The sequence below is a fragment of the Ostrinia nubilalis genome, chromosome 7, assembly GCF_963855985.1.
Source record: "Ostrinia nubilalis chromosome 7, ilOstNubi1.1, whole genome shotgun sequence".
NCBI classification, from domain to species: Eukaryota; Metazoa; Arthropoda; class Insecta; order Lepidoptera; family Crambidae; genus Ostrinia; species Ostrinia nubilalis.
The window spans coordinates 3,143,538-3,168,815 of NC_087094.1; the positions used below are offsets into that span (position 1 = coordinate 3,143,538).

Below are 25,278 nucleotides of genomic sequence, written 5' to 3' on the forward strand. Positions count from 1 at the left end.
CACGACCCAAAGACACGATAAACGTATTCATCGGGGCAAAAGTGACCCTCGCGTAAACGGTTACACGTTAAGTATTTCGGAAAACGGAGTAAGACATAGGGTATGTAGAACGGTAATTCTAGTTACATAACAGATGATATTGTTACAAACCTTTTACTGGTAGAGCGCAGTTAAAGAACATCATTAAATTAAATTAGACCGATATACTCATTAGTCTCGTTGTTAGCGCCATCTATGGGCGCAAGAAAACAACTCATGACGTCAAAGGCGCGGAACCAGAGTGAAGATCGCAGCTAACTTCGCGCCGCGCCGCCCTCCTGTCAACTTCAAATCGAACGTTTCTAACACTCGACAATTTGATCTCGTTGCATACAGTCTGTAAACCTATCACTTTAAATAAACGTTAAAACCGTAATTTCAATAATAATTAGTCATTGAAGAGACCCTTATTCCTACATATATTCGAAAGTCTGAGCTCGAAACATGTTCCTTCGCGCCGGATGACATGTTCCATCGCACCAGCTGACGGGATTCAAGATACCACAGAAGTCGATACCTGTTGCGTGTCAAGAGAGAAACCCTGTGAAAGAAGCAGCTCTGGAATAACGGTCAGGTTAAACCACTCCTTTCCCTTCCTATTTTAATCGATTTGTGCTAATATTGTGTCGTGTTTGCGGATTTCAGTCGATATTTCAACCGTTACAACTACCTACCTACGTTGTCGTGTTGGTGGGTGCCGGGTCTGCCTATTGCAACGAGCGTCGGGGTGATCTATACGATTGTAAGTACCTTTTGTTTCCTAAATTCTTCTCAAAATGAGCGAGGATAGCGATAGATCAAAGCTGAATGTACCAAAGTCAAGAGAGGGTAGTCATTCGCCTTCTAGAGAACTTAAATTAACCGTTTCAGACCTCAAAAAACAAAGAGGAATTCTGAAAGGTCGTGTAACTTCTTTTGAAAGCTATATTTTAAAATTTCAGAATTTGGTTATTACAAAATGTCAAGCAGTTGAACTAAATTTAAGAATTTTGAAGTTGGAATCAGTTATTGATGAGTTTTACAAAATTCAAGATAAAATCGAACAGTTTTGTGATGATAATGATCTTTCAATAAATATTGAGTACCGCGAAAGCTTCGAAGAACAATATTTTCGAAGTGTTTCTGTCGCTAAAGTAATTATAGAAGACCAAAGTAATAACCAAAATTCGGTAAATACGCAGGTTTCAAGTGACAAAAATGCATCGTTACAGATTAAATTACCTGACATCAAATTACCCTCTTTTAGTGGTTCGTATGATGACTGGCTTGAATTCAAAAATTCGTATTTAACGATGATACACGGACGGGCAGATTTAAATGCGATTCATAAATTTCACTACTTGCGGTCATCACTTAGCGGTGGTGCTTTACAGGTTATAAGTGCATTAGAGTTCACAGCAGAAAATTATACCCACGCATGGGAATTGTTACACAATAGATTTCAAAATGATCGACTTTTGGTGCACAACCATGTCAAAGCCTTATTTTCTATACCTAATATAAATAAGGAATCTCCTTTGCTCATTAGAAAACTCATAGATTCTATTTTGCGAAATTTACGTTCATTGAAATCGTTGGGCGAGCCCACAGAATCATGGGATACACTAATTATATACTTAATTGTCTGTAAACTTGATTCTTCAACCGAACGCGAATGGGAAACTTATAAGGGAACGCTTATTTCTGGTTTTCAAGGCCAAGAAATTAAACGTAAATTAATATTAAACGACTTGTTAACATTCCTGAGAAATAGAGCTGATTTGTTGGAAATGGTGAACGTTAGTAGTAACGCAAATAGTGCTCATAGTTTTCACAAGCCCCCTAATTCTCATTACAATAAATATCACAGTAAACAATTTCATGATTCGAAACCGCAGGTAGCACAAACACACACTCAGAGTTATGTAGCTACAAATAACGGGAAAACGACCAAACGTAACCGTTGTTGTGAGATGTGTCGCGGAAATCATGCTTTATATATGTGTAGTATGTTTTTGAATTTATCAATCGAGGATAGGTACAAATTAGTAAATGAAAAGAAACTTTGCCATAATTGTCTGCGCGGTGGCCATTCTATAACAAACTGTTATTTCGGGCCGTGCCAACAGTGTAAATGTAAACACAATCGACGAAAACAATATGCGACACACAGCCCGCGCGCTTTTAGATAGCGGTAGTCAGCATTGTTTTGTGTCAGAAGCGTTTTGTAAACGAATAAATTACACGAATTATATACAGTCCATTGTTCAAATTTCTGGAGTGGGACAGTCGGTCACACAATCCAATAAATTATGCGATTTAAATATACGATCAAAATTAAACGATTTTTATACGCTTATTCGGTGTTATGTTTTGCCATGTAATATAACATCATTCTTGCCAACAATGAATATTAACGTAGAATCAATACGAATACCTGAAAATATTCAACTTGCAGATCCTACTTACAATATACCCTCTGAAGTTGATTTATTGATTGGAGTGGATGTTTTTTGGGATCTTTTAAACGAAAATAAAATACGATTAGCATCGGGATTATATTTACAAGATTCAAAATTAGGTTGGGTCATTTCAGGACCTATTTATACGAATAAATTGCAATCGAAAAATAATACCGTCCGATGTAACTTTATTCAAAATGTCGGTATAGATTTACAATTAAAAAAGTTTTGGGAATTAGAAGAGTTATCAAAACAACACACTCTTACTAATTCCGAACGTGAATGCGAAGAAATATTTATAAATACAACTAAACGTGAATTAGACGGCAGATTTTCAGTACGTATTCCACTGAAAGATTCAGCCGATTCTTTAGGTGACTCCTATACGACAGCTTATAAACGATTTATTGCATTAGAACGAAAATTAAAAACAAAGTTGTGGCTGTGTAAACTCGATTGGGACGATCCCGTTCCAAACGATGTCTCAATTAAGTTCACAAATTTTGTTGATTCAATTAAAAAATACTTATACGAAATAAAAATTCCACGATTCATAAGGAGTATTCATACTAAACGTTTAGAATTACATATTTTCTCAGACGCGTCACAGGAAGCTTATGGCGCTTGTGCTTATGTACGATTAATACTGAATGATAACACTACACGAATGAATTTACTATGTGCAAAAAGTAAAGTAGCACCGCTTAAAACTATCAGCATTCCTAAATTGGAGTTGTGTGGTTCGTTGATAGGTGCACGCTTATATAAAAATATTATCGAGTCTCTAAGCTTAACATTCGATTCTGTTTATTTCTGGACAGATTCGACCATCGTCATTGGTTGGTTAAGTATGTCACAGCATTTACTTAAAACATTTGTCCAAAATCGAGTCACAGAAATTAATGAACTAACAAATGATACATTGTGGTTTCATGTTGAAAGCCAAAATAACCCAGCTGACTTAGTGTCAAGGGGTTTAAACGCTGTCGAACTCAAAAATAATAATTTATGGTGGCATGGTCCCAGTTACTTGCATTGTTCTGAGTGGTCACCTAGCAAACAACCAATGACATATTGTAAAGACTTACCTGAAACAAAAACTACAAGCGTAAGTACTTTATGCATCAATTCAGAAAACATATTCGATTTTGATAGATTCTCATCTTTCAACAGATTAAAACGTACGGGGGCCTACTTACTTAGATTTATTTATAACGCGCGTAATAAACAGCTGAGGCGAACCGGTTCCTTATCTGCCGCTGAGTTGAGCGAGTCGCAGCAAATGTTGTGTCGATTCGCACAGATGCAATCGTTTCCCTCGCTTTATAACAACTTACTCAAAGGATTGCCTTTAGAAAAATGCAAGGAATCTAATAAAGTTATCGGTTTAAATGTATTTTTAGACAGTTCTAAAGTAATTCGTGTTGGCGGGCGACTTTGTAATGCGACCAACTTTGAGTTTGATAAACAACATCCGATGTTGTTGTGTAGCAAAAGTCGATTTACAATACTTTTGTTTGAATATCAACATAAAACGTTACTTCATGCGGGACCTCAACTCATGTTGAGCACTATCCGTGAAAGTTGGTGGCCGCTAGCAGGTAGAAATCTTGCCAGGAAGGTAGTACATCAGTGTGTAACGTGCGTTCGTATGAAAGGCAATGTTTTCAAACCTATAATGGGAAATTTACCCGTGGAACGATTAGAGTCAGGTTTTCCTTTTTTACGTACTGGCGTAGATTATGCCGGGCCAGTCTTTATACTCAATCGCAAAGGGCGAGGTGCAAAATTAATTAAAGGTTACATCTGCCTATATATTTGTTTTGTAACACGATGCATTCACTTGGAACTCGTAAGTAGCTTATCAACAGCTGATTATATTTTAGCTTTAAAACGTTTTATGTCTAGACGAGGGAAACCTCAAGAAATATTTTCCGACAATGGAAAAAACTTTGTCGGTGCAGAAAAAGAATTTCCGCTTTATTCTAATATAAATTGTAATAAAATAATCGATTTAGCTGCAAATGATGGTATTACATTTAAATTTATTCCTCCCTATTCTGCTCATTTTGGGGGACTTTGGGAAGCAGGGGTCAAATCGTGTAAGTATCACCTGAGACGCATACTAGGCAATGCTAATTTAACATACGAGGAATTTAGCACGGTATTAGCACAAATCGAAGCCGTCCTGAATTCCCGTCCTTTGTCTTGTTTATCCACAGATCCCTCCGACTACCTTCCCTTAACTCCATCCCACTTCCTCATTGGCCGCCCCCTGACCGCTCCAGCCGCTGTTGACATCACCGAGGCACAGACTAGACGCCTGACACGCTACGACAGGATCGAACAGCTTCGCCAACACTTCTGGAAGCGCTGGGCCACTGAATACGTCACTGAGCTTCAAATTCGAACCAAGTGGAAGACAAACACAAATGAAATAAAACTGGATAGTCTAGTTTTAATCAAGGACGATTAACAACCACCACTCAAGTGGAGATTGGGAAGAATTGCTGAAATTTTTCCCGGCAAAGATGGAGTTGCACGCGTCGCAAACATTCGAACATCGACTGGAATAGTGAAGCGGGCGTTTTCAAAACTTTGTCCTCTTCCGCTTCCTACAACAAATGAAAATGAAGATTGCATCGCTTCAATCAACAATCAATGAAACTAAACGAAGATCGAAGAACCTACTACCGGACTACATTTTGAAAGTCAATCATGAGCTTTCAAGGCTGGCGGTATGTTAGCGCCATCTATGGGCGCAAGAAAACAACTCATGACGTCAAAGGCGCGGAACCAGAGTGAAGATCGCAGCTAACTTCGCGCCGCGCCGCCCTCCTGTCAACTTCAAATCGAACGTTTCTAACACTCGACAATTTGATCTCGTTGCATACAGTCTGTAAACCTATCACTTTAAATAAACGTTAAAACCGTAATTTCAATAATAATTAGTCATTGAAGAGACCCTTATTCCTACATATATTCGAAAGTCTGAGCTCGAAACACTCGTTAAATCCTATTAAAATTATCAGGGTATTTCCATTTTATTACCTAGCTGTAATTGGAAGGGACTAATTTTATCTCTCTTTCCCTCCACTGCAAGTACTGCAACTCTTGTTACACTAGGATTTAGGGCTATATTTCACCGGGACACCATGGCGGCGCAACCAGTCGCGGCTACCAACAAAATGTATGCAGCTTTGCGCAACCAAATGGACACCAGGTGAGTAACTCTCTATAGAGCGACTGGTTGCGCCGCCATGGTGTCCCGGTGTAATATAGCCCTTAAATTAAAATTTAGTATTAAATGAAACCCAACCAGTGGAGGTTGAGTGGTTCCAGAAATAGCTAACCTGAAATGATTATAATGAGAAGAATATAGAAACAGTTAAATATTGTACAGCTGTAAGTACTCTAAGTACCTAAATCACTGCTGCTGTCTTTACCGAAAACTATAATCCGGGCCTCTTCAAGGCGAGAGTGAATAGGCACTTACAGGGCAGATATGTACCATCCTAGACTGCATCCCAATTAACACTTAAGGACTCGCTAATGGGTCTAACGGACCCAGTTCTTCAATTTTTGTGTAATAACTTTTAGAGTTTGACGTTTGCGATGTTGTCGCTCTTAGTACCTTTCCACGACATTGTAGCACAGCCAATAGCGGTCATAATCGTCAAATAGCCCACTGCATGTGATTGTTACAGACAAAAAAAAACTAAAACGTGAAATAAATGAACTGTTTCTTATATCCAGGCTGTGACCAAGCGACAAATCCCTATAGGGACCTCTGTTAATTTGTCTCACCCGCTTAGGGTATCGCGGTCTGACAAGCGAAACGTTAAGTGAAACGGATAATAATATTGAAACTGACGTGATGCCAATACATCAATTGGGTTTGCGGTTGACGGTTTTTGTGAATAGGTAGGAATATTAACTATTTATCTGCCGTTTAGTATCATTAAAATAGAGTGAATTTGAATTTGTCTTATTATGGTTAGAACTTCGTCGCCGCTTGACTAATGTGGTTTACTAGTAACACAAGCATAGAAATTATTTAACTTTGCTCGAGGGGCTAATATGACTATACGTAATTAATTGTGCAATACCTACATATCTCCAATATTATTTCCAAAAAAATTGATAAAAACCAATGATACAGTAACATAGTAAAATGCGCAAGCAATCAAGAAAATACATATTACTTGCCTCGTATGATGTACTAGTCTAACATAGACGAATATTTTTAATACTGAGCCGGCGGCGGAGGCCATATAGTTATAATAATATCACAAACTATTTTAAAGCTGGCTAGGTTTCAGAGTTATTTGTAGAAATGTTTAATTATTAAATTTTCTAAGAAATTGGTGTCCGTTACAAAGCAATTAATTTGTTGATAATGTTGTAGCCTTAAATTAACTGACATACTTTGTTTATTACAAAAGATACGAATCATTGAATTTCAATGTGATATCATGACAAAAGCGACAACCTAACAAGATGTTTCTTTTTGTAGTTGATTAAAAAATGTATACTGTATAACCGTTTTCATAATACATGCCGTATAATATAAAAAGGGACGAGAAATTATTTGCGTTCATGAGTTTGCGATGAATTTTATGCTATACGAACTTTGGGTCAACGAAGAGGGACCCTTTTGGACGGGATTCGTTATAATCAACCGGATCTTTCTGTACCTGTAAAAATATAACGTTACATATTTGCTACATTATTAATATTTTTTGGATATTTGATGTGGTATTCGCTCGCTGGAATGTTCTGTAGTAGAGTATAGGAATATTCGGAATCTCTGAAGAACTTTTCTGGCTTTTGTTGCTTGCTTTGTCAAATATTCGCTCTTTTCCTAGTGATTCAGGAGGAATATGGTTTACATAATTTATAAGTTGTTCGGTTTAACCTAGTGGCATCCACTGCTGGGCAAAGGCCTCACCCGAGGACTTCCAAAACGACCAGTCCTATGTTGTTTGCATCCAGATGCTTCCCGTGATCTTCACTAGTAGGACCATCAAGTAGGAGGCCAGATATTTACATAAATTTTCTGGTACTGAAGAATATTTCTGCCCTAACAGTTCTACGAAGGCGCCCACTGCCACTTAATAAATCATCCAAAAATACCAGGAACAGAGATTCCGTGTATCAGCTTAATAATGTATTAGAATTTGCCCCAAAGATTTCTAATAACAATTTGTGAAAAGTGGGTTCAAGTTATCTACTTCAGATGTTATTCCCCCTTCTGCCCTTCTATAAATTAACTTTGTTGAAATACCAGGAACAGTCTCTGGAGACCAGTTTTATTTCAAGCAATAATATTAAAATTGTATTTTAAAAGGTCGCTGCGTTCAAAAGCTTTCTTAGGCTGGGTTGCACCATCTTACTTTAACTTTGACAAACCTCAAAAATCTGTCAAACTTCATATAAAAAGCACCGGTTATCATTATAGTTACAGTTAAAGTTAGGTGGTTCAACTCAGCCTTAAAAACTCCTTGTGTAAGCCAGCTTAACGTTAGCACGCTCTGCAGATAAGACCCACCTTGAATTGAAACTACATAATTATCGTTCTGTATCTGGATGGTAATCTAATGCATTTCTACTATCTTTTCATTTCGTTTTATTTTAGCTGCAGTCTTTGTTTGGAGATGAGTCTTTTGCTATTGCATTGTAGCTACTGTTAATAGAAAACTATCATCTTACTGAACTAAGTCCATCTCGTCATCGCCTCTCTCTCATAATAATCACATAGTACCTTTTTCATACTATGTTTATCAAATGACCTTGAGCGAGCTTAGTGTCAAATGTCACACGTCCTTCCATTGTTTAACGTAATCTTAAATGATATACGGGATTCCCGTATGAACTCCCGCACAAATCTCTTCTTTTTAATGAATGAAAATACTTATTGCACTTAAATAAATTTAACGTCAAATCCAATATTAAAGATTATTTTATAAAGAGCATAAAGCAATCACAGTCCAATAAAATGGCATATAAATAGCTCAACTACAGCCCCTTTTCCATTTTCATTCAATTTAAGAGCAGGCGGTATGTAAATTAGGATAATATAATCACATCTTTCATCCAACGCTTACTTACGTCATTTTCGGAACGAGCTCTGGGGCTAAAATGTTTGCACTCCATTACAAACTAAAAGGCTCATAACAAAGTAAACTGGAAAACCTAATGAGGAGTACAATGGCCGTCACCACAATAAAGTGCGAATTAGCTCGCGTTGTAAAGGTGCAAACACCTCTGTCCCGAATCTTTGCGGTACATAATTCAGTTAGGTAGTTTATTCAGCGGTCGAGCTAGCCGGATGAGCGGGCGTAGACTAGCTGTATGTGGGCTGACGGACTACACAAAAGGCACTAGGTAGATATGACTTTGTGTTATAATTTTGCAACCTAAGCGTCTAAATCTATTTAAGCATTAGCTTATTTTCCCGCGGCTTCGCCTAAGTGACTGTCGGTCTGTCACAGAAAGGCTGAGTTTGCACCTCCTAACTATGACGATAACCGGTGTTTTTTGTAAGTATGGAGTTTGACAGATTTGCACCATCTTACTTTAACGTTTGTCAATGTTAAAGTAAGATGGTGCAACCCAGCCTTAGACTTTTTTGCGCGGGTCCTTTTTTCAAAACGCCCGGGATAAAAAATGTTGAATGTTTATATCAAATTCAAATCTAAATAATGTTCAGTGGTATAAGCGCTTAAGCGTCGAAAGGTAACAGACAGAGTTGTTTTTGCATTTATAATTTTGACTTTGTTCAATTTAGGTTTATCAAACATTGTATCTGAGAACGGAGTCATCGTTATTTTGTTTGTTGAATGAAAATATTGTTGATAAGAATCTCACTAAAGGGGACGCGTTGATACGATCTACTGATTCTTGTGCTGTGAAGGCCTTATGTACGAGTATGAGCTTAAAATATAGGCAAGGCACTCTTGGATCGTATATTTGTTATATTATCTGTTCACAATGCGACTAGTTGTTTTTCACTGATGACTTGAATGACAATTCGTTTTGTCAAAATACAAACATAAAACATATTACACAAACGGTATTTCTTTCTAATCTCAGCTCAACAAATACTGAGGTAAGTATTTCTCTGCATACATTTTATACTCGCCAAATATGATTCAGTGTAGTGAATGAAACCACAGGCCCAGTCATGTCCAGGCAAGTCCTGTGGGCGACAGTTAGTTACCCTCTCGCTCAAGCTATTATTATCTTTGTGTCTAGTCTAAAACGTCCTTAGTTTCATCTATTGTTTTATGTTCTTTATCATTATAATGTTATTTTTAATTTAGGTATTTATTTTCGTTAAAAGTGGATTTATTTTCGTTTGTAATAATCCGGCTCGAAGGACCAATCAAATGATAAATTTAAATAAATACTAATCAAATAACAATGATTTTCTTGTTAAGGTGACTTTATTAAATTGAAGTTACCTTTTTTGCATGTCATTGAGTAAGTTAAGGGCACATGTTATTAAAATAATAACTTTTATCAGGCCACGTCACAAAATTCCAAATCGAAAAAGATTTTAAGAATTTTAATATGCTTTAATATTTACCATGCTCTTTTATGAAACACTTTATCTCTAAAATGCCTTTTCTCGTTGTGTATGTCACAAATATTATACTGGCTCCGAAAGGGTTAAGGGATCTAAACTAAAGGGCAAAATAGTAGTAACACAGGGATAAAACTATGGACATCGGACAGGTCGGCAGTAAATTTCATAAGCCCTTTTCTGTATCACTGTGTACTTTTGACCCAATTCGAACTGCGTACATTATTTTATACCCATAGATAAAGGTATTTTGTCGTTAGTTTTTGTGCTAAGTTTTAAAAGATTTATACCATTTTTACTTTAGAAATATAATATTATATTATGCTTGTATTATCACTTTTTGTGATCGATTGTTTAAAGATTTTATGCTATTTTTACTGTTGAAAGATGCTTGTATCTCAAAGGCTTTGGTCGCTTTGATAGTGATTCAGTTGGATTTAATTTAAAAGAGGGATAAGGTATTCAAAGCAAAACATTTTGATAATGTAACTATTACCATGGATACTATAGAAATCATTGGTTTCTACATTCACTGAAAACTTCAAAGAAAAGATAACTAAATATCTTTGGATATTTAAGTCTCAACTAACTTATTATTTTCCATGATTGCACTGTGCTGTAATCTGGGTGCCTTATAGGCTCAAAATACACAGTCACTTCTGAAACATAACTAAAATACTGGATACACATAAAAATATATATTATACATAATATCTAAAGCTAAAGAGAATGTATCCAAGACATTGATTTATGTTTAAGTCCAGTAAAAGAGCTAAGAATACAGCAAAATAAATAAATATTTTTGTTTCTTTCTCGTTTTATGATAGAATATAAATAATGAATTCGATATTGAAATACCAATAAAAATAACATCAACAATACCGACGGTTAGTTTTCTTTCCAAATATCGAAAATCTTGGCAAATGAGAGCCAGAGTGGCAGGTAAGTAAACCGCATACAAAACGTCTCGATAGAGCAAAGTTCAAATAATTTCTGAGTACACGTTTATTTTTGAACGTTTTACTGCGGATTTCTTGAATTATACAAACGTTTGGCGGATGAAGCTGGTTTAAGGATTTTGTAGAATTTATAAAAATAATATTAAATTTCAGGAAAGAGGAATACTTTCTTATTTATGGATTGAACGACCACGGGCGCCGGCTGCCCGGGTCAGATTTTGCCGTGGAAAGACGTTACCAATCACAATTTCCTCGAAAAATATTTTATAGTTTACAACATAAAGAACGAGCAGTTTATTTAAAACGTGAAGCTATATTACGAGTAGGAGGTGCCATTTAGAGGTATCGGATGGATTTGCACATTTACAAGAACTTTGTTTTATCAAGCAAGCCAGTACGAATCTGATACTGAACAGGATTGTCATCTTCAAACCAGACAACCCGAAAGAAAATTGAGGCAACCTCTGGTTGCTTGGCCACAAGATGGCACTTGCAACATGAAGCAAAAGAAACTACTAGTAAATCTGTCAATGCCACTTTTTTTAAAAGTACTCACCTGTACACAGGATTGTCGTCTCTATACCAGACGACGAGCAGCAAGCAAGCAGCAGCAAGCTATCGTTGCGCTAGGGCAGCCTCAACTCTCTCGGCATATGACGTTCAGATACACAATCACTAATTCACTTGTTTTTGAACTAAGGAAAATAAAATTATGTGTAGATGAGTTTGATAAAAGGAACTCACCTGTACACGGGGTTGTCGTCCTTATACCAGACGACGAGCAGCAGAGCTTTCGTTACGCTAGGGTGGTCTCGAGTCCCTTGGTTCCACTGCCTACTGTCTTAAAGAAAAGGAACTCACCTGTACACAGGGTTGTCGTCCCTATACCAGACTACGAGCAGCAGAGCTGTCGTCATGCTGGGGCGGTCTTGAGTCACTTGGTTCCACTGCCCACTGTCTCAAAGAAAAGTAACTCACCTGTACACATGGTTGTCGTCCCTATACCAGACGACGAGCAGCAGGCTGTCGTCATGCTGGGGCGGTCTCGAGTCCCTTGGTTCCACTGCCCACTGTCTTAAAGAAAAGTAACTCACCTGTACACAGGGTTGTCGTCCCTATACCAGACTACGAGCAGCAGAGCTGTCGTCATGCTGGGGCGGTCTTGAGTCACTTGGTTCCACTGCCCACTGTCTTAAAGAAAAGTAACTCACCTGTACACGGGGTTGTCGTCCCTATACCAGACGACGAGTAGCAGGCTGTCGTCATGCTGGGGCGGTCTCGAGTCGCTTGGTTCCTTTGAGTACGTGAAGCAAGAAAAATGACATCTGTCACAATAATCCAAACACTGTCTCAAAGAAAAGTAACTCACCTGTACACAGGGTTGTCGTCCCTATACCAGACGACGAGCAGCAAGCTTTCGTTGCGCTAGGGCGGCCTCAAGTCTCTCTCTCTCTCTCATATTATGACGTTCAGATTCACGATCACTACACTTGTTTCTGCACGTAAAGTACTAAAATTATATGTGAGTTTTAACAAACAAGGAACTCACCTGTACACGGGGTTGTCGTCCCTATACCAGACGACGAGCAGTAGGCTGTCGTTGCGCAGCGGCGGGCGCGAGTCGCAGGGCAGCTCCACGTCCCCGTTCACCACCGCCGACACGCGCGTCACCGCGCCCGTCACGCCAGACGCCGGGCTTCCTGTTGGACGGACGGATTTATGTAGTGTGCTGGACGTTATTCGGATACAAGTGTTCAGTATTAAATGGGAGCCATAATATCCACGTGTGTGCTGGAGTAAGTAAGTAATTTGGACACAAGTATTTAATAAAAGTTAATATCCCGTTAGATCCATAATTATCCCCGTGAATCAGCAAGTTAAAGGCTGCTAAATAATACGAGTATTAGCCACAGCACTATCGAGGGCTTCTCGACTTTTGGAGGGGATCAATCAAAAAAATCACAACTGCACCGTTCATAGCCCTCAAAATATGTTGATGATAAAAATGCTATGAACTATGGTATAACTATGGCTGAAACGAACGAACAAATGAACGAAAAATGCTATGAAAATTAATTTTATATTATGATATCAACTGTTATATCAATTACCTACATTACGTATATTCGTTCATGACCAATTTTGTTGCAAAATAACACTCATTACATTAAACATAAAACGCACAGTATTTTCCTTGCTATCGCAAATACAAAAACACAAAATTTTCTTCATAACGTTGTTTCCCCATACAACAGCGTTATGCGTTCGTCCTATATTTAATACAAACCAGAACTTTCCCGCAAACGTGACTACGGTAAGACAGATGTTACGTGTCTGCTAGTAATTTGTAAGCGGCGTACTTATTTGAATTCAAAAGAAACTTCTGTTAGGGCCTGTACACAGTCCTGATTCGCAAACATGTGCCGAGCGAAGCAATGACTCAACGCGTGCATTGAAAACTCTACGATTCTACAGTCAACTCTCAATGGCTTTTGCACTTTTTGATTGCGGCTGCTTGTAGAATCACGTCCTGATTAGTAACGTAACAACTTATACTGTCTGTGCTGAGAAGTTGTTCAGTTGGATGAACTTCTTGACTTCTAGAGCTTCTAATTGACTATACACAGTTTTATATTATTATCCTACTAGACAACTGACAATAGAACTAGGAATAGGCAACACGTCAAGGATATTTCAGCTAGATACTAATAGTACTCTAATTAACAGATTTAGTTGACACATAACACTAATGGCGTTGATACAGCTAATATTACTGAAAAAGGCATTGGAGTGCCTAAAGCCTTGATTTTGAAATAGCTGAATAAGTGCCAAGGATTTGGTAAATACTTTATGTCAGGTCTTCTTACTTCCAACTCTTTGTGAGGATAACTATCCGACTATGACAGAAGATTTCTATGAATTTAATTCAAAATTGACAAATGACACTATGGCATTCTGATGTTCTTTCCTTTGAAACTAGCCTAGGCGATATCTTGCCTTGGAAAATTAGTTCATTCTATAGTGCCAAGACTACACAGTGTGAAGCACAACTGTGATAATACCCCTATGCAAACAAATTGTGCAAAACAACTGAGACGCGCGTGACCGCATCAGGCAGCCGCTTCCTGGACGGGCAGTATGCGGCCCGTACAATTTATGGGTACAGTTTGGCTCCTTCCATGGCACGCTCGATAACATTTTTCATGCCTCCACCTTTTTTACTTGTTTCACGGACATGATGCACCTGCCAAGAGTAAGTGATACGCTCGGCCGATAGATTGGAGGTGTATTTTTTGGGAATTGCTGTCCCGTTTGCCCGTTTTTTGGGTAGTAGTGAAACAAAATCTCCACTGTAACAAATGGTTTGAAATGAATATTCAATATTCTGGTCTTTTTGACTGCCGGTAGTGCCGGTACATACCATACCAATCATGATTTAACTTTTATTTATGAATTTTCAACAAAAGGTCAAAAGATTGGTATATACAGGAGTCATTTTATACTTTTCTAAGTCAATGGATGTGTCTGTAGTAAATAATTAAGTACCTGAATTATAACGATTGCATTCTACTGTGTCTCGATTCACGGGTTGTTTAAGGGTTAAGTTACTAAAAGTATTGTAACAGCTGTAGTTGCAATAAAATAAATGTAATCCAACCATGCAAACAATGAAAAGGATGATGGGCACAAATGTATGGAAAGTGGTACCCGCTCCAATAGCCATAACCAATATATATTTTAAAAGGCCTTTAGATGTAGGAAAATGTCTGCTATGGGGCCAGTTCTAATTCACGTTTTGAAAGCAGTAATTCCACTTAGTATTATAATGAAAGTATAACACAATCATCCATGTATACGAGTATGTATTATGACTACAATCTATTAATATAACTAAAAAAAGCATTGAAAAGGAAAGGATAACACGTACGATGAACTACCCAAGCTATTAGCCCTTTATTCGCTTTCATCATCATCATCATGATCATTTTAGCCATAGGACGTCCAGTTGAACATAGGCCTCCCCCAATGATATCCACAATGGCCGGTTGGTAGCGGCCTGCATCCAGCGCCTTCCCGCTACCTTTATGAGGTCGTCGGTCCATCTTGTGGGTGGACTTATTGGGTCTTGTGGGTTTATTCGCTTTAGCAACCCATAATAAAATAAAACCCTTAAGAAGTAATAAAACTGTAACCCCTTTATTAATAAAAGTTCCACCCTAGTTGAACTCTGGCTTAAATTGTCATTTGGTATGGAAATGTCATTTTAATCCAAGGTTCTTCCTAGGTGTAGCTTTTTATTAATAAGGGGGTAGTACTTCTTTAAATAAAAATATTTATTTCACAAGTATCCCCATCAATAATTATAGAGTTAAGGAAGGATGCTGGAGCAGTAAACCCTTCCTGCCTCGCATAACCTAAGTACCATACGATGGACACGTATGATACTTCTTCTTCTTCATCCTCGGTCCCTCACTGATGAGGATCGCGACCACAGATAGTGTTCCTCCACAGACTGCGGTCATAAGCTGTGTGGACCGCACGATGCAAACTCCCGCCCACCGTCTTCCTCACCGCGTCCGACCATCTCGTCGGTGCCCTGCCCCGAGCGCGTCCCCCTTCATACTGTATGATACTTAGGTTACACAAAAAGTATCTTTATCTTCGAACGCAACCAGATCTGAGGCTGGTGGCTATAGTAAATGTTGTTCGTCTTGGTAAGACCTTTTAAATGACACTACAAACATAACTATTGGAGCCGGGTACCATTCTGCAAAAAAGTATGTATATCTTCGTACACAACCAGATCTGAGGCTGGTGGTCATAGTAAAAGTTGTTCATCTTGGTAAGACCTTTCAAACGATACTAGACACATATCTATTGGAGCCGGGTACCATTTTGCCCATTGTCCTTTAACATTGGGAATGATTAATAAAACATAAATTGCTTTAATCGGGGTTTTGAGCGTGTTAATAGTGTGGCTTACCATTATTCCTTTCACATGCTGATTGACTATTAAGTCAGAATTGTTTTTCGCAAAGGACAATGGGCAAAATGGTACCCGGCTCCAATAGATATGTGTCTAGTATCGTTTGAAAGGTCTTACCAAGATGAACAACTTTTACTATGACCACCAGCCTCAGATCTGGTTGTGTACGAAGATATACATACTTTTTTGCAGAATGGTACCCGGCTCCAATAGTTATGTTTGTAGTGTCATTTAAAAGGTCTTACCAAGACGAACAACATTTACTATAGCCACCAGCCTCAGATCTGGTTGCGTTCGAAGATAAAGATACTTTTTGTGTAACCTAAGTATCATACAGTATGAAGGGGGACGCGCTCGGGGCAGGGCACCGACGAGATGGTCGGACGCGGTGAGGAAGACGGTGGGCGGGAGTTTGCATCGTGCGGTCCACACAGCTTATGACCGCAGTCTGTGGAGGAACACTATCTGTGGTCGCGATCCTCATCAGTGAGGGACCGAGGATGAAGAAGAAGAAGTATCATACGTGTCCATCGTATGGTACTTAGGTTATGCGAGGCAGGAAGGGTTTACTGCTCCAGCATCCTTCCTTAACTCTATAATTATTGATGGGGATACTTGTGAAATAAATATTTTTATTTAAAGAAGTACTACCCCCTTATTAATAAAAAGCTACACCTAGGAAGAACCTTGGATTAAAATGACATTTCCATACCAAATGACAATTTAAGCCAGAGTTCAACTAGGGTGGAACTTTTATTAATAAAGGGGTTACAGTTTTATTACTTCTTAAGGGTTTTATTTTATTATGGGTTGCTAAAGCGAATAAACCCACAAGACCCAATAAGTCCACCCACAAGATGGACCGACGACCTCATAAAGGTAGCGGGAAGGCGCTGGATGCAGGCCGCTACCAACCGGCCATTGTGGATATCATTGGGGGAGGCCTATGTTCAACTGGACGTCCTATGGCTAAAATGATCATGATGATGATGATGAAAGCGAATAAAGGGCTAATAGCTTGGGTAGTTCATCGTACGTGTTATCCTTTCCTTTTCAATGCTTTTTTTAGTTATATTAATAGATTGTAGTCATAATACATACTCGTATACATGGATGATTGTGTTATACTTTCATTATAATACTAAGTGGAATTACTGCTTTCAAAACGTGAATTAGAACTGGCCCCATAGCAGACATTTTCCTACATCTAAAGGCCTTTTAAAATATATATTGGTTATGGCTATTGGAGCGGGTACCACTTTCCATACATTTGTGCCCATCATCCTTTCTGCTTAAAGCGCTTTTTAAATGTAAAATTGTACCTATATTCTTCAGTAAAACAAACAAAGGAATTTCACCTTTTGCGACTAACGCCATTTAATATCTGTTTTCTTAGTGCATTGTTTCTTGGATATTTCTCCGCGATCTCGAGTAATCCTCTCGAGTTTAAGGCTTTACAATATGCACCGTAAGATAAAAGCTAAACTGAGTTTGGATTTTACTGAATCCTTTGGGAAAATACCAAAAAAATCTTACCTAAATGATTATAGCATTCAGAGAATAAACTTGACTGTAATTTGATTACTTGAGTCATTTTTCCAACTGAATAAACTAAGAGCAGTAAACGAGCAAAAGTAAACATAATTACTTATGTCAGTCCTACACTTATACAGTGTGTCCGGGCATGTAGTGATCAAACTTTAAGGGTGTAATCTATGGACAATTTTATCGATGAAAATACTTCAAATTTGGGGCCTGACCCATTTCCCGAAAAATTACATCGATTTAAGTTTTTAATTTTTAGTTTACACCTCTTCTTTACAAAACAAGTGAAAGCGTGGGTAGCTTAACATTAATAGGCAAATGTTTTATATCATGCGATAGCCAATAAAATTATCTATTAGTAGAAGAAGAAAGCAGACACAAGTTTCATACATTTTATTGGAGTAAGAATGGATTTAATTAGAAAAATACATTACTTTTTTCACTTCTTTTTCAATTATTTTCCAACACAAGAAAAACCAGGTCGTTAAGGTATGTTTTATTTGCAATGTATTTTTAGTATTTGAGCTATTCTACAAAACGAATGTAAATTTATTCGTCTACGTCTATTAGTTTCGACGTAATTGTTGAACAAAGATACCCCTTCCCAGCGGTTTCCATAGTAATCGGAATAGGTTGTGTGATTCTTTCAGGCAGTGTATTTTCGCATGTCGCGTGCGCTATGGAAACCGCTGGGAAGGGGTATCTTTGTTCAACAATTACGTCGAAACTAATAGACGTAGACTAATAAATTTACATTCGTTTTGTAGAATAGCTCAAATACTAATAATACAATGCAAATAAAACATACCTTAACGACCTGGTTTTTCTTGTGTTGGAAAATAACTGAAAAAGAAGTGAAAAAAGTAATGTATTTTTCTAATTAAATCGATTCTTACTCCCATAAAATGTATGAAACTTGTGTCTGCTTTCTTCTTCTACTAATAGATAATTTTATTGGCTATAGCATGATATAAAATATTTGCCTATTAATGTTAAGCTACCCACGCTTTCACTTGTTTTTTAAAGAAGAGGTGTAAACTAAAAATTAAAAACTTAAATCGATGTAATTTTTCGAGAAATTGGTCAGGCCCCAAATTTGAAGTATTTTCATCGATAAAATTGTCCATAGATTACGCCCTTAAAGTTTGATCACTACATGCCCGGACACACTGTATATAACTTCACTCAGAAGTAGACAACATTGTTGTTGATGTCACTGTCACATTTCATCTAATGCAATTTACGCCAGCCATTCTGTCTAATATCAAAGAAAGTAAATTCGTTAAATAAACCTGGACTTTTCCAAATGTAACTAAGTATAATGTACTCTCTAAGTCTGACCCTCATTAAGTTTGCAGGTGTTTACGACTGCCCGCGACGTGTCATGAAAAACATATGAAGTCAAAAATATGATCGTCGTCCGCAAGCTCGCTGAATCCAAATGTTTATCTCCGTAAGCCTTTTATGAAGCGGTGTTACTTATAAACGGGGCTATGACAATGTTCTTACGATGTCCATGAGGGAGGAATAAGCGTGTAGTTTAAAATGTTGGGGTATTTTCTCAAATATGAACTGCATTTTCAAAATAAGGTAATATAAAGGCAGTTATTAGATGCTGCGTTATTTGAAACTATGAAAAGGTTAAGTATTAAGGTAGAGTGTTAAGTAATTCTTTGTCAAGACGTTATTACAGTACGGACGGTAGGTCTAAATGGGTTAATTTTGTTACAAATTAACAAGTATCACATAGGGTTGCTGTGTTTGCAAAGTTATATAATCAGTATACAATGCTTCTTTACCACAACACAAATATTTCCTCTACTTTGCGTTGAGACTCTATAAAATATATTTCAGATTATTTCTCAAGCAGAAAATGCATTCATTTCTTAATATTTAACACGAAACGTTGTAAAACAGTACAAAAAATTACCATAAAACAACCCTGTTAATAGCCACAGTGAAAGGAACACGAGAATCTTTGCATTGTGGCCTTTGGACATGTAAAGTGTTAAGTAAGTACTGATACGATGCCGTGCAGTAGTAGAATAACAACGTAGTTACGTAAAATCTACCGTCACTTGTTTCATTAAGTTCCATGTCAGACAGCTATAGATGGACTCATTAATGGTTCGCTATCTTAGCACATTTACACCACACGCCTAAAAACAAGAAAATGACATTCGGAGGTCTGTAAACGTACATTCTGAGCCGGACAGAATTGTACGACACGCGCACCTTCGTCGAGCTTTTTTGTGCCCTAACACATGCGATATAGGTAAACAGGTCAAGCCAAAAGCGACCAAAAGGTGAAAGCAGTACAACACAAAAGCACCGGTATAATGAAGCGAGCAGTTTTTGCGCAGGTTTTTCTTGCATGTACGAGTAAGTGCGTGTTGGAGAGGAATTTAATTTAGGATTCTGCAGCTGCATATAAAATAATGGGTTAGTTTATCAAGTTGTTGCTATGTTTAGGCCTGTTTTGCGTCGAAATATTTTATTGTGTGAAATAAGCCCACCCACGTATCTCGGGGAGTGAATTTACATAAGCTGAAAAGTGTAAACATTTTCGAGAATACTATGTTCTAATTAATATTCACATTCGTTTTAGAGTATGTATTTACTATATTTACGAGGCTTTGTTCATACGTAAACGTATTGAGGGCTTAAGCGCTGGCTTTTGGTAAATAAAGACTATGAAATGGTTGAACATAAAACTCTATTGTATAGTTAAAATATTTTTAAGTTTATCTTTATTGAACATAAAAATAAACGATGAAAACGAAACGGTTATCAGTTATAGTAACTGGGTATTTCTGTGATATTATTTATTCATAAAAATGTCTATAAAATGCGGACTGTCAAATCTTTGCATTATGGCACTTTTTTAATCTGTTTAAGAAGTTTGATCAACATGGCGACCATGTCACTCCATACAGCATGTCACTTCGCGTCTAACCTTACAAATCCAGTACGGCTAGCACGAAAAACTTTCCAGTTCAAATCGTTTACGTACTCGAATCGCCATCAAAATATTTAGTAAGAAAACTACAACAGCGCCCTTGTGAACGTGTCGTAAAGTGAACTTAGTATGAGATATAGTTGCACGAAACTTATTTTGAGAATCAAAATTGTCGTTATCGTTTAATTTGAAGATTGAGTATCGAATTTTATCGAGTACGCAAACGATTCGAAGACGAAAGTTGTTCATGCTAGAGGTACAGCTCTCAGTAATATAACCTTCGTTTCAGCCAAATGTCGTCCACTGCTGGACAAAGGTCTCCCCCAAGGATTTCCATAACACCGGTCCTGCGCTGCCCGCATCCAGGTTCTTCCCGCGACCTTCACCAGATCGTCGGGAAATATAACCTACGTACTAAAAAAGCAGAAGATCTTGATCAGACGTTACTGCCAAGAAAGGTGTAAACATTCTCCATACGAGAATGTTGTGAATCAATCAATTAGGCTGTATTTGCTGTGCGTGTCGAGGAACAATCTGCTCCTACCTTCATTGACCCTTGCTATATCGATAGTGGAAATATCAATTACTGTAAGGGACAAAACACGACTTTTCAGGAGAGCCAAAAAACGATTTTTTTTTTCTTTATACTTCAATATCTTTTTATGTGATGTTACGATTTAAATAGTTTCTATGGCAAAGTTTCTTAGAATTTTCTGTTCTTTCATAATATAAACGCCAAATTTTCGAAAAATGGGTAGTTTAAAAGATAGCATGTCCCTTACATTAAAAAAACGAGCTTGACTGTACCTTACAATGTTGAAATTTCACAGTATGGAATGTCATGTATGTTGTAAGGTACATTTAAGAATAAATACGACAGTAATATTATTGTAACTTGACAATTTTAACATTGAAACCTGATGTAAGTAGAGGTTGCATTCGAGTATTCATTAACAAAACGAAGAGAAGAGATAGAAACAAGACAACTCAGTGTTCACAAATGCAGTTGGAGGCATCAAATACACATCACCAACAAAACATTTAGTCACTGATGATGCCTACGTCTGCATTTGTGAACAAGTTGTCTTGTTTCTATCTTTTTCTGTTCATTTTTACGCAGTTAGGTTTTTTTTTTCAATCATCGTTCGTTCGTTTTAGCCAAATGACGTCCACTGCTGGACAAAGGTCTTCCCCCAAGGATTTCCACAACAACCGGTCCTGCGCCGCCCGCATCCAGGCACCTCCTACAACCTTCACCAGATCGTCGGTCGACCTAGTGGGGGTCTGCAGCACATTACGTCTTCCAGCTCGTGGTCGCCACTCAAGAATTTTTCTGCCCCAGCGGCCATCAGCTTTGCAAGCTACGAGCTCCATCCACTGCCACTTGATTTTAGCGATTCTGCGGACTATGTCAGTCACTTTGGTTCTCCTGCGGATCACGTCATTTCTGGTTCAATCACTACGAGCATAGCACGCTCCATCGCCTTTGACCTTGAGTCTTCTTATGAGGCCCACAGTAAGCGACCACGTCTCAGATCCATATGTTATCAAAGACTTTTGTCTTGAGACAGTGCGATATTTCAGACGTGAGAATATCACGAAGCTTCCTGAACGTTGCCAGCCGAGTTGGATTCGACGATTGACCTCTTCCTCGAAGTTAGACCTACCTAAGGCTGGTTTTAGTGTTACGCAGACCGTCAGTGCGGATCGCTCCGCACAGCCAATCTGTATGAACTGATAGGGAGCGAGCGATTCCTGCGGACCGCATTACTCTAAAACGCTTCCTTGAAGTTTACAGATCGGCTGTGTGAAGCGGATCCGCACTGGACGGTCCGCGTGACACTATAACCAGCCTAACTGGACTGTTTGTACTAGGTATATAAGTGTCAACAACTGCCGAGTGTAGAGTATCCAACCTTTAGAGGAGTGGGTGCAACACGGACATTTGACATGATTTTGTCTTGTCCATGTTTCATTTTAAGACCCCCTTGTTGAGAGGCTCGACTCAGGCCATTGTGCATTGTGCCTAGATCTTCCACGGTCTCAGCCATGGCTATGATATCGTTTGCGAATCGAAGGTGGGTTATTTACTCACCGTTGATATTTATGCCGAATCCGTTCCAGTCCAGAAACAGTTTCGGAGTTTTCAGTTCCCCCTGTCTGCTGCTGCAACTGGTTTCGAGTCTTCATCCTGGAGACGGAACGACATTGTGGCGTTTTCGTACAAGCCTTTCAACATTTCGATGTATCGATATAGGTAGTCAATTTGACACCGTTGGAGAAACTGTAGTAGGTACTGCCCAGGTCTCGATCGAAGCTTTCTCATAGTCCACAAACGCCAGGCAAAGTGACTGACTATACTCCTCGGTCTTCTGTATAATCTGCCGTGGCGTATGTATGTGGTGAACTAAAGCGATTGAGAGGCTGGAAGTCATCGAGCTTACGAGCGAGACGATTCGTAATGACTCTCGAAAACAGCTTGTAGACATGGCTCGGAAGTGAGATGGGTCTATAATTCTTCAACAAGGTTTTGTCGCCTTTTTTGAAGAAGAGTGTCACCACACTTCTGTGCCATACCGTAGGCGTTTTTCCTTCGAGGATGACGGAATTGAACAGCTTCTGAAGAGCCTTCAGCCCCTCGGTCAAAAACCCAACTGCGTAAAAATGAACAGAAAAAAAGATAGAAACAAGACAACTTAGTGTTCATAAGTGCAGTAGGAGTTGGAGGCATTAAATGCATATCACCACCAAAAAAAGTAATTGATATCCTATATGCATATTAACGTAAGGGCCTAATTATAATAAATCAAAAAATTTTAAATGAAGTAAGGTTCAATGAGTTCAAAAGTTAAAACCAACAGTTTAGGGTAAGGGCTGAATTGTATTATTAAAAGGAATTTACGTCCTTTAAATCATTTGTTTCCCCAAAAGTCGTATTCAGACGACTAAAAATGTTTAAGGTAAGGGACATTTTTTTAAAGATATCAACATTTCAAGTATACCAATCGATAGAGCCGAAAATTCTGAATGCGTTGGTATATATAACTCATTTTGGCCAAAATGTCCCTTACATTAATTGATACTTCCACTATATATTTATATCTTCTGAGAAAGAGGATTTTCCTGTATGAAGGTGTGAAGTGATAGGTGAGTAATGTGATAACCTATAAATAGATTGGAATATTTTAAAGATACAGCACGTGTATAAATCTCGGTTTAACCTAAGGTATGTATTATAGCCTTTTAATCAAATGATTAAAACTTTTGCAGATTTCATTGAACTTAGATTCATGGGTAAGACTAGATTGTTAAAATGACACCCGTATTCACAAACTTTACTATGAGGTCTCACAGTACGCGTAGATGCACAGGGTGACACACGAACCAATCACAGAGTTCTATTCAACGCTGTGCGTTCGATTTACTGCTTCACTTAAGCAAGTATCGTTTGTGAATATGGGCGTTAGATTCATGGGTAACTCTATTATTATATTAAAATAAGTGTCAGATCTTCCATAATTAGAAACTTTAGGAATCGATGCTATACTGAAAAACTATTACAGTATACTCGTATTATGACACAAACTATTTTTGATGAAACTATGACGTTTTCAACGTGTTTCTTGAACTTTAGACGGTTTCTAGAAATTTCTAGAAACAAAAAAGAGGGGCAAAGGAAGACCCCAAACCACCTGGTTAAAGAATGACAAAAAAAGGACATGAAAATAGTATTTGAACTAAATGAACAAGACGTTCAAGATAGAATCAAATGGCGGCGCATGATTGGGAAAGCCGACCCCGCGTAACGGGATAAGGCGAGGCAGAAGAAGAAGAAAATAGACGTTTTCTAGAAATTTAATATATGAAAACTTCGAGGCAAATATTTTTTTTTGTTTGTCATAGAAATAGCAAAGAGGCATAGAGCAAATATTTTTTTTGTTTTACATAATCCATTGTTGGATAAAACTTTAGATCACGAAAAAAAGGTCGCAAACTATAGGTAGAGTTGTGTTGAAATCTGAACCACTCACGTCAGTATTGTCACTGTGTTATTATACCCGCGTAATTACTATGGAACCACGAAATTATTTTACATAATACCGGGGTATGTTACACCATACTAATGGTCCTAAAGATTAACATAAAATACTGCTGTAATAGCCGTAATGACGTCGAATTCTGTCCATCAATATGTTTGTTTGTATTTTTTAATAATATTTCTAGAAGTTATTTCTAATTATTTTTTTCTGTTAAAGTCTGATAATTAGTCAGACAAACGTTAGAGAAAATTATACTTCGTGCGAGTTTTGAACTTGCTACAGCTGTCTTTCGGCAGTAATAAAATATTACCTACCATAAGAGCTACTAAATTAATAACACTGGAAAAATAATAGAAGTAGAGGAAAACAAAAATTAAAAATGTCGAAAATAAACAATAGACAGTGACTTTAAATAAATAATGGCAATCACAATATCAAAGGAGGGGTATTTTCACTTCATTCAATACAAACAGAACAAAAAAAAAACAAGAAATCATTTATATGTATAGTTACAGTGTCATGATCAAAGGCTTAACAAAATTAAATAAAAATACATCTCTGGTTTTTGATGTTACCAAGGTTTATTTCAGTATTTTAGCAGCGTTTTAAAGTACTCGTATTCAATCCCATTTTTCACGTAATCCATTTTTATTATGAAAACGCGTTCTTTTTTGTTAAAGTGGACAATTGCTTCATTGAAGTTCCGAAATAAATAAGCAT

The 25,278-nt window shown here is 37.8% G+C and overlaps 1 protein-coding gene and 1 long non-coding RNA gene across 2 annotated transcripts in view; both read right to left on the reverse strand.

Moving 5' to 3' along the window:
• LOC135073465 (nephrin-like) overlaps nt 1-12,177 on the reverse strand; it is a 108,468-nt gene extending 96,291 nt beyond the window's left edge. The window contains exons 1-2 of the mRNA XM_063967648.1: nt 12,122-12,177; nt 11,889-11,981 (exon numbers count right to left, since the gene is read on the reverse strand). Of these exons, the coding sequence (XP_063823718.1) occupies nt 11,889-11,981; nt 12,122-12,177 (149 nt within the window). The remainder of the gene's footprint in view (nt 1-11,888; nt 11,982-12,121) is intronic.
• A 476-nt stretch (nt 12,178-12,653) lies between these two features.
• The window catches only part of LOC135073067 (uncharacterized), a 110,083-nt gene continuing 97,458 nt past the window's right edge, over nt 12,654-25,278 (reverse strand). The window contains exon 3 of the long non-coding RNA XR_010257576.1: nt 12,654-12,727. This is a non-coding gene — a long non-coding RNA (uncharacterized LOC135073067). The remainder of the gene's footprint in view (nt 12,728-25,278) is intronic.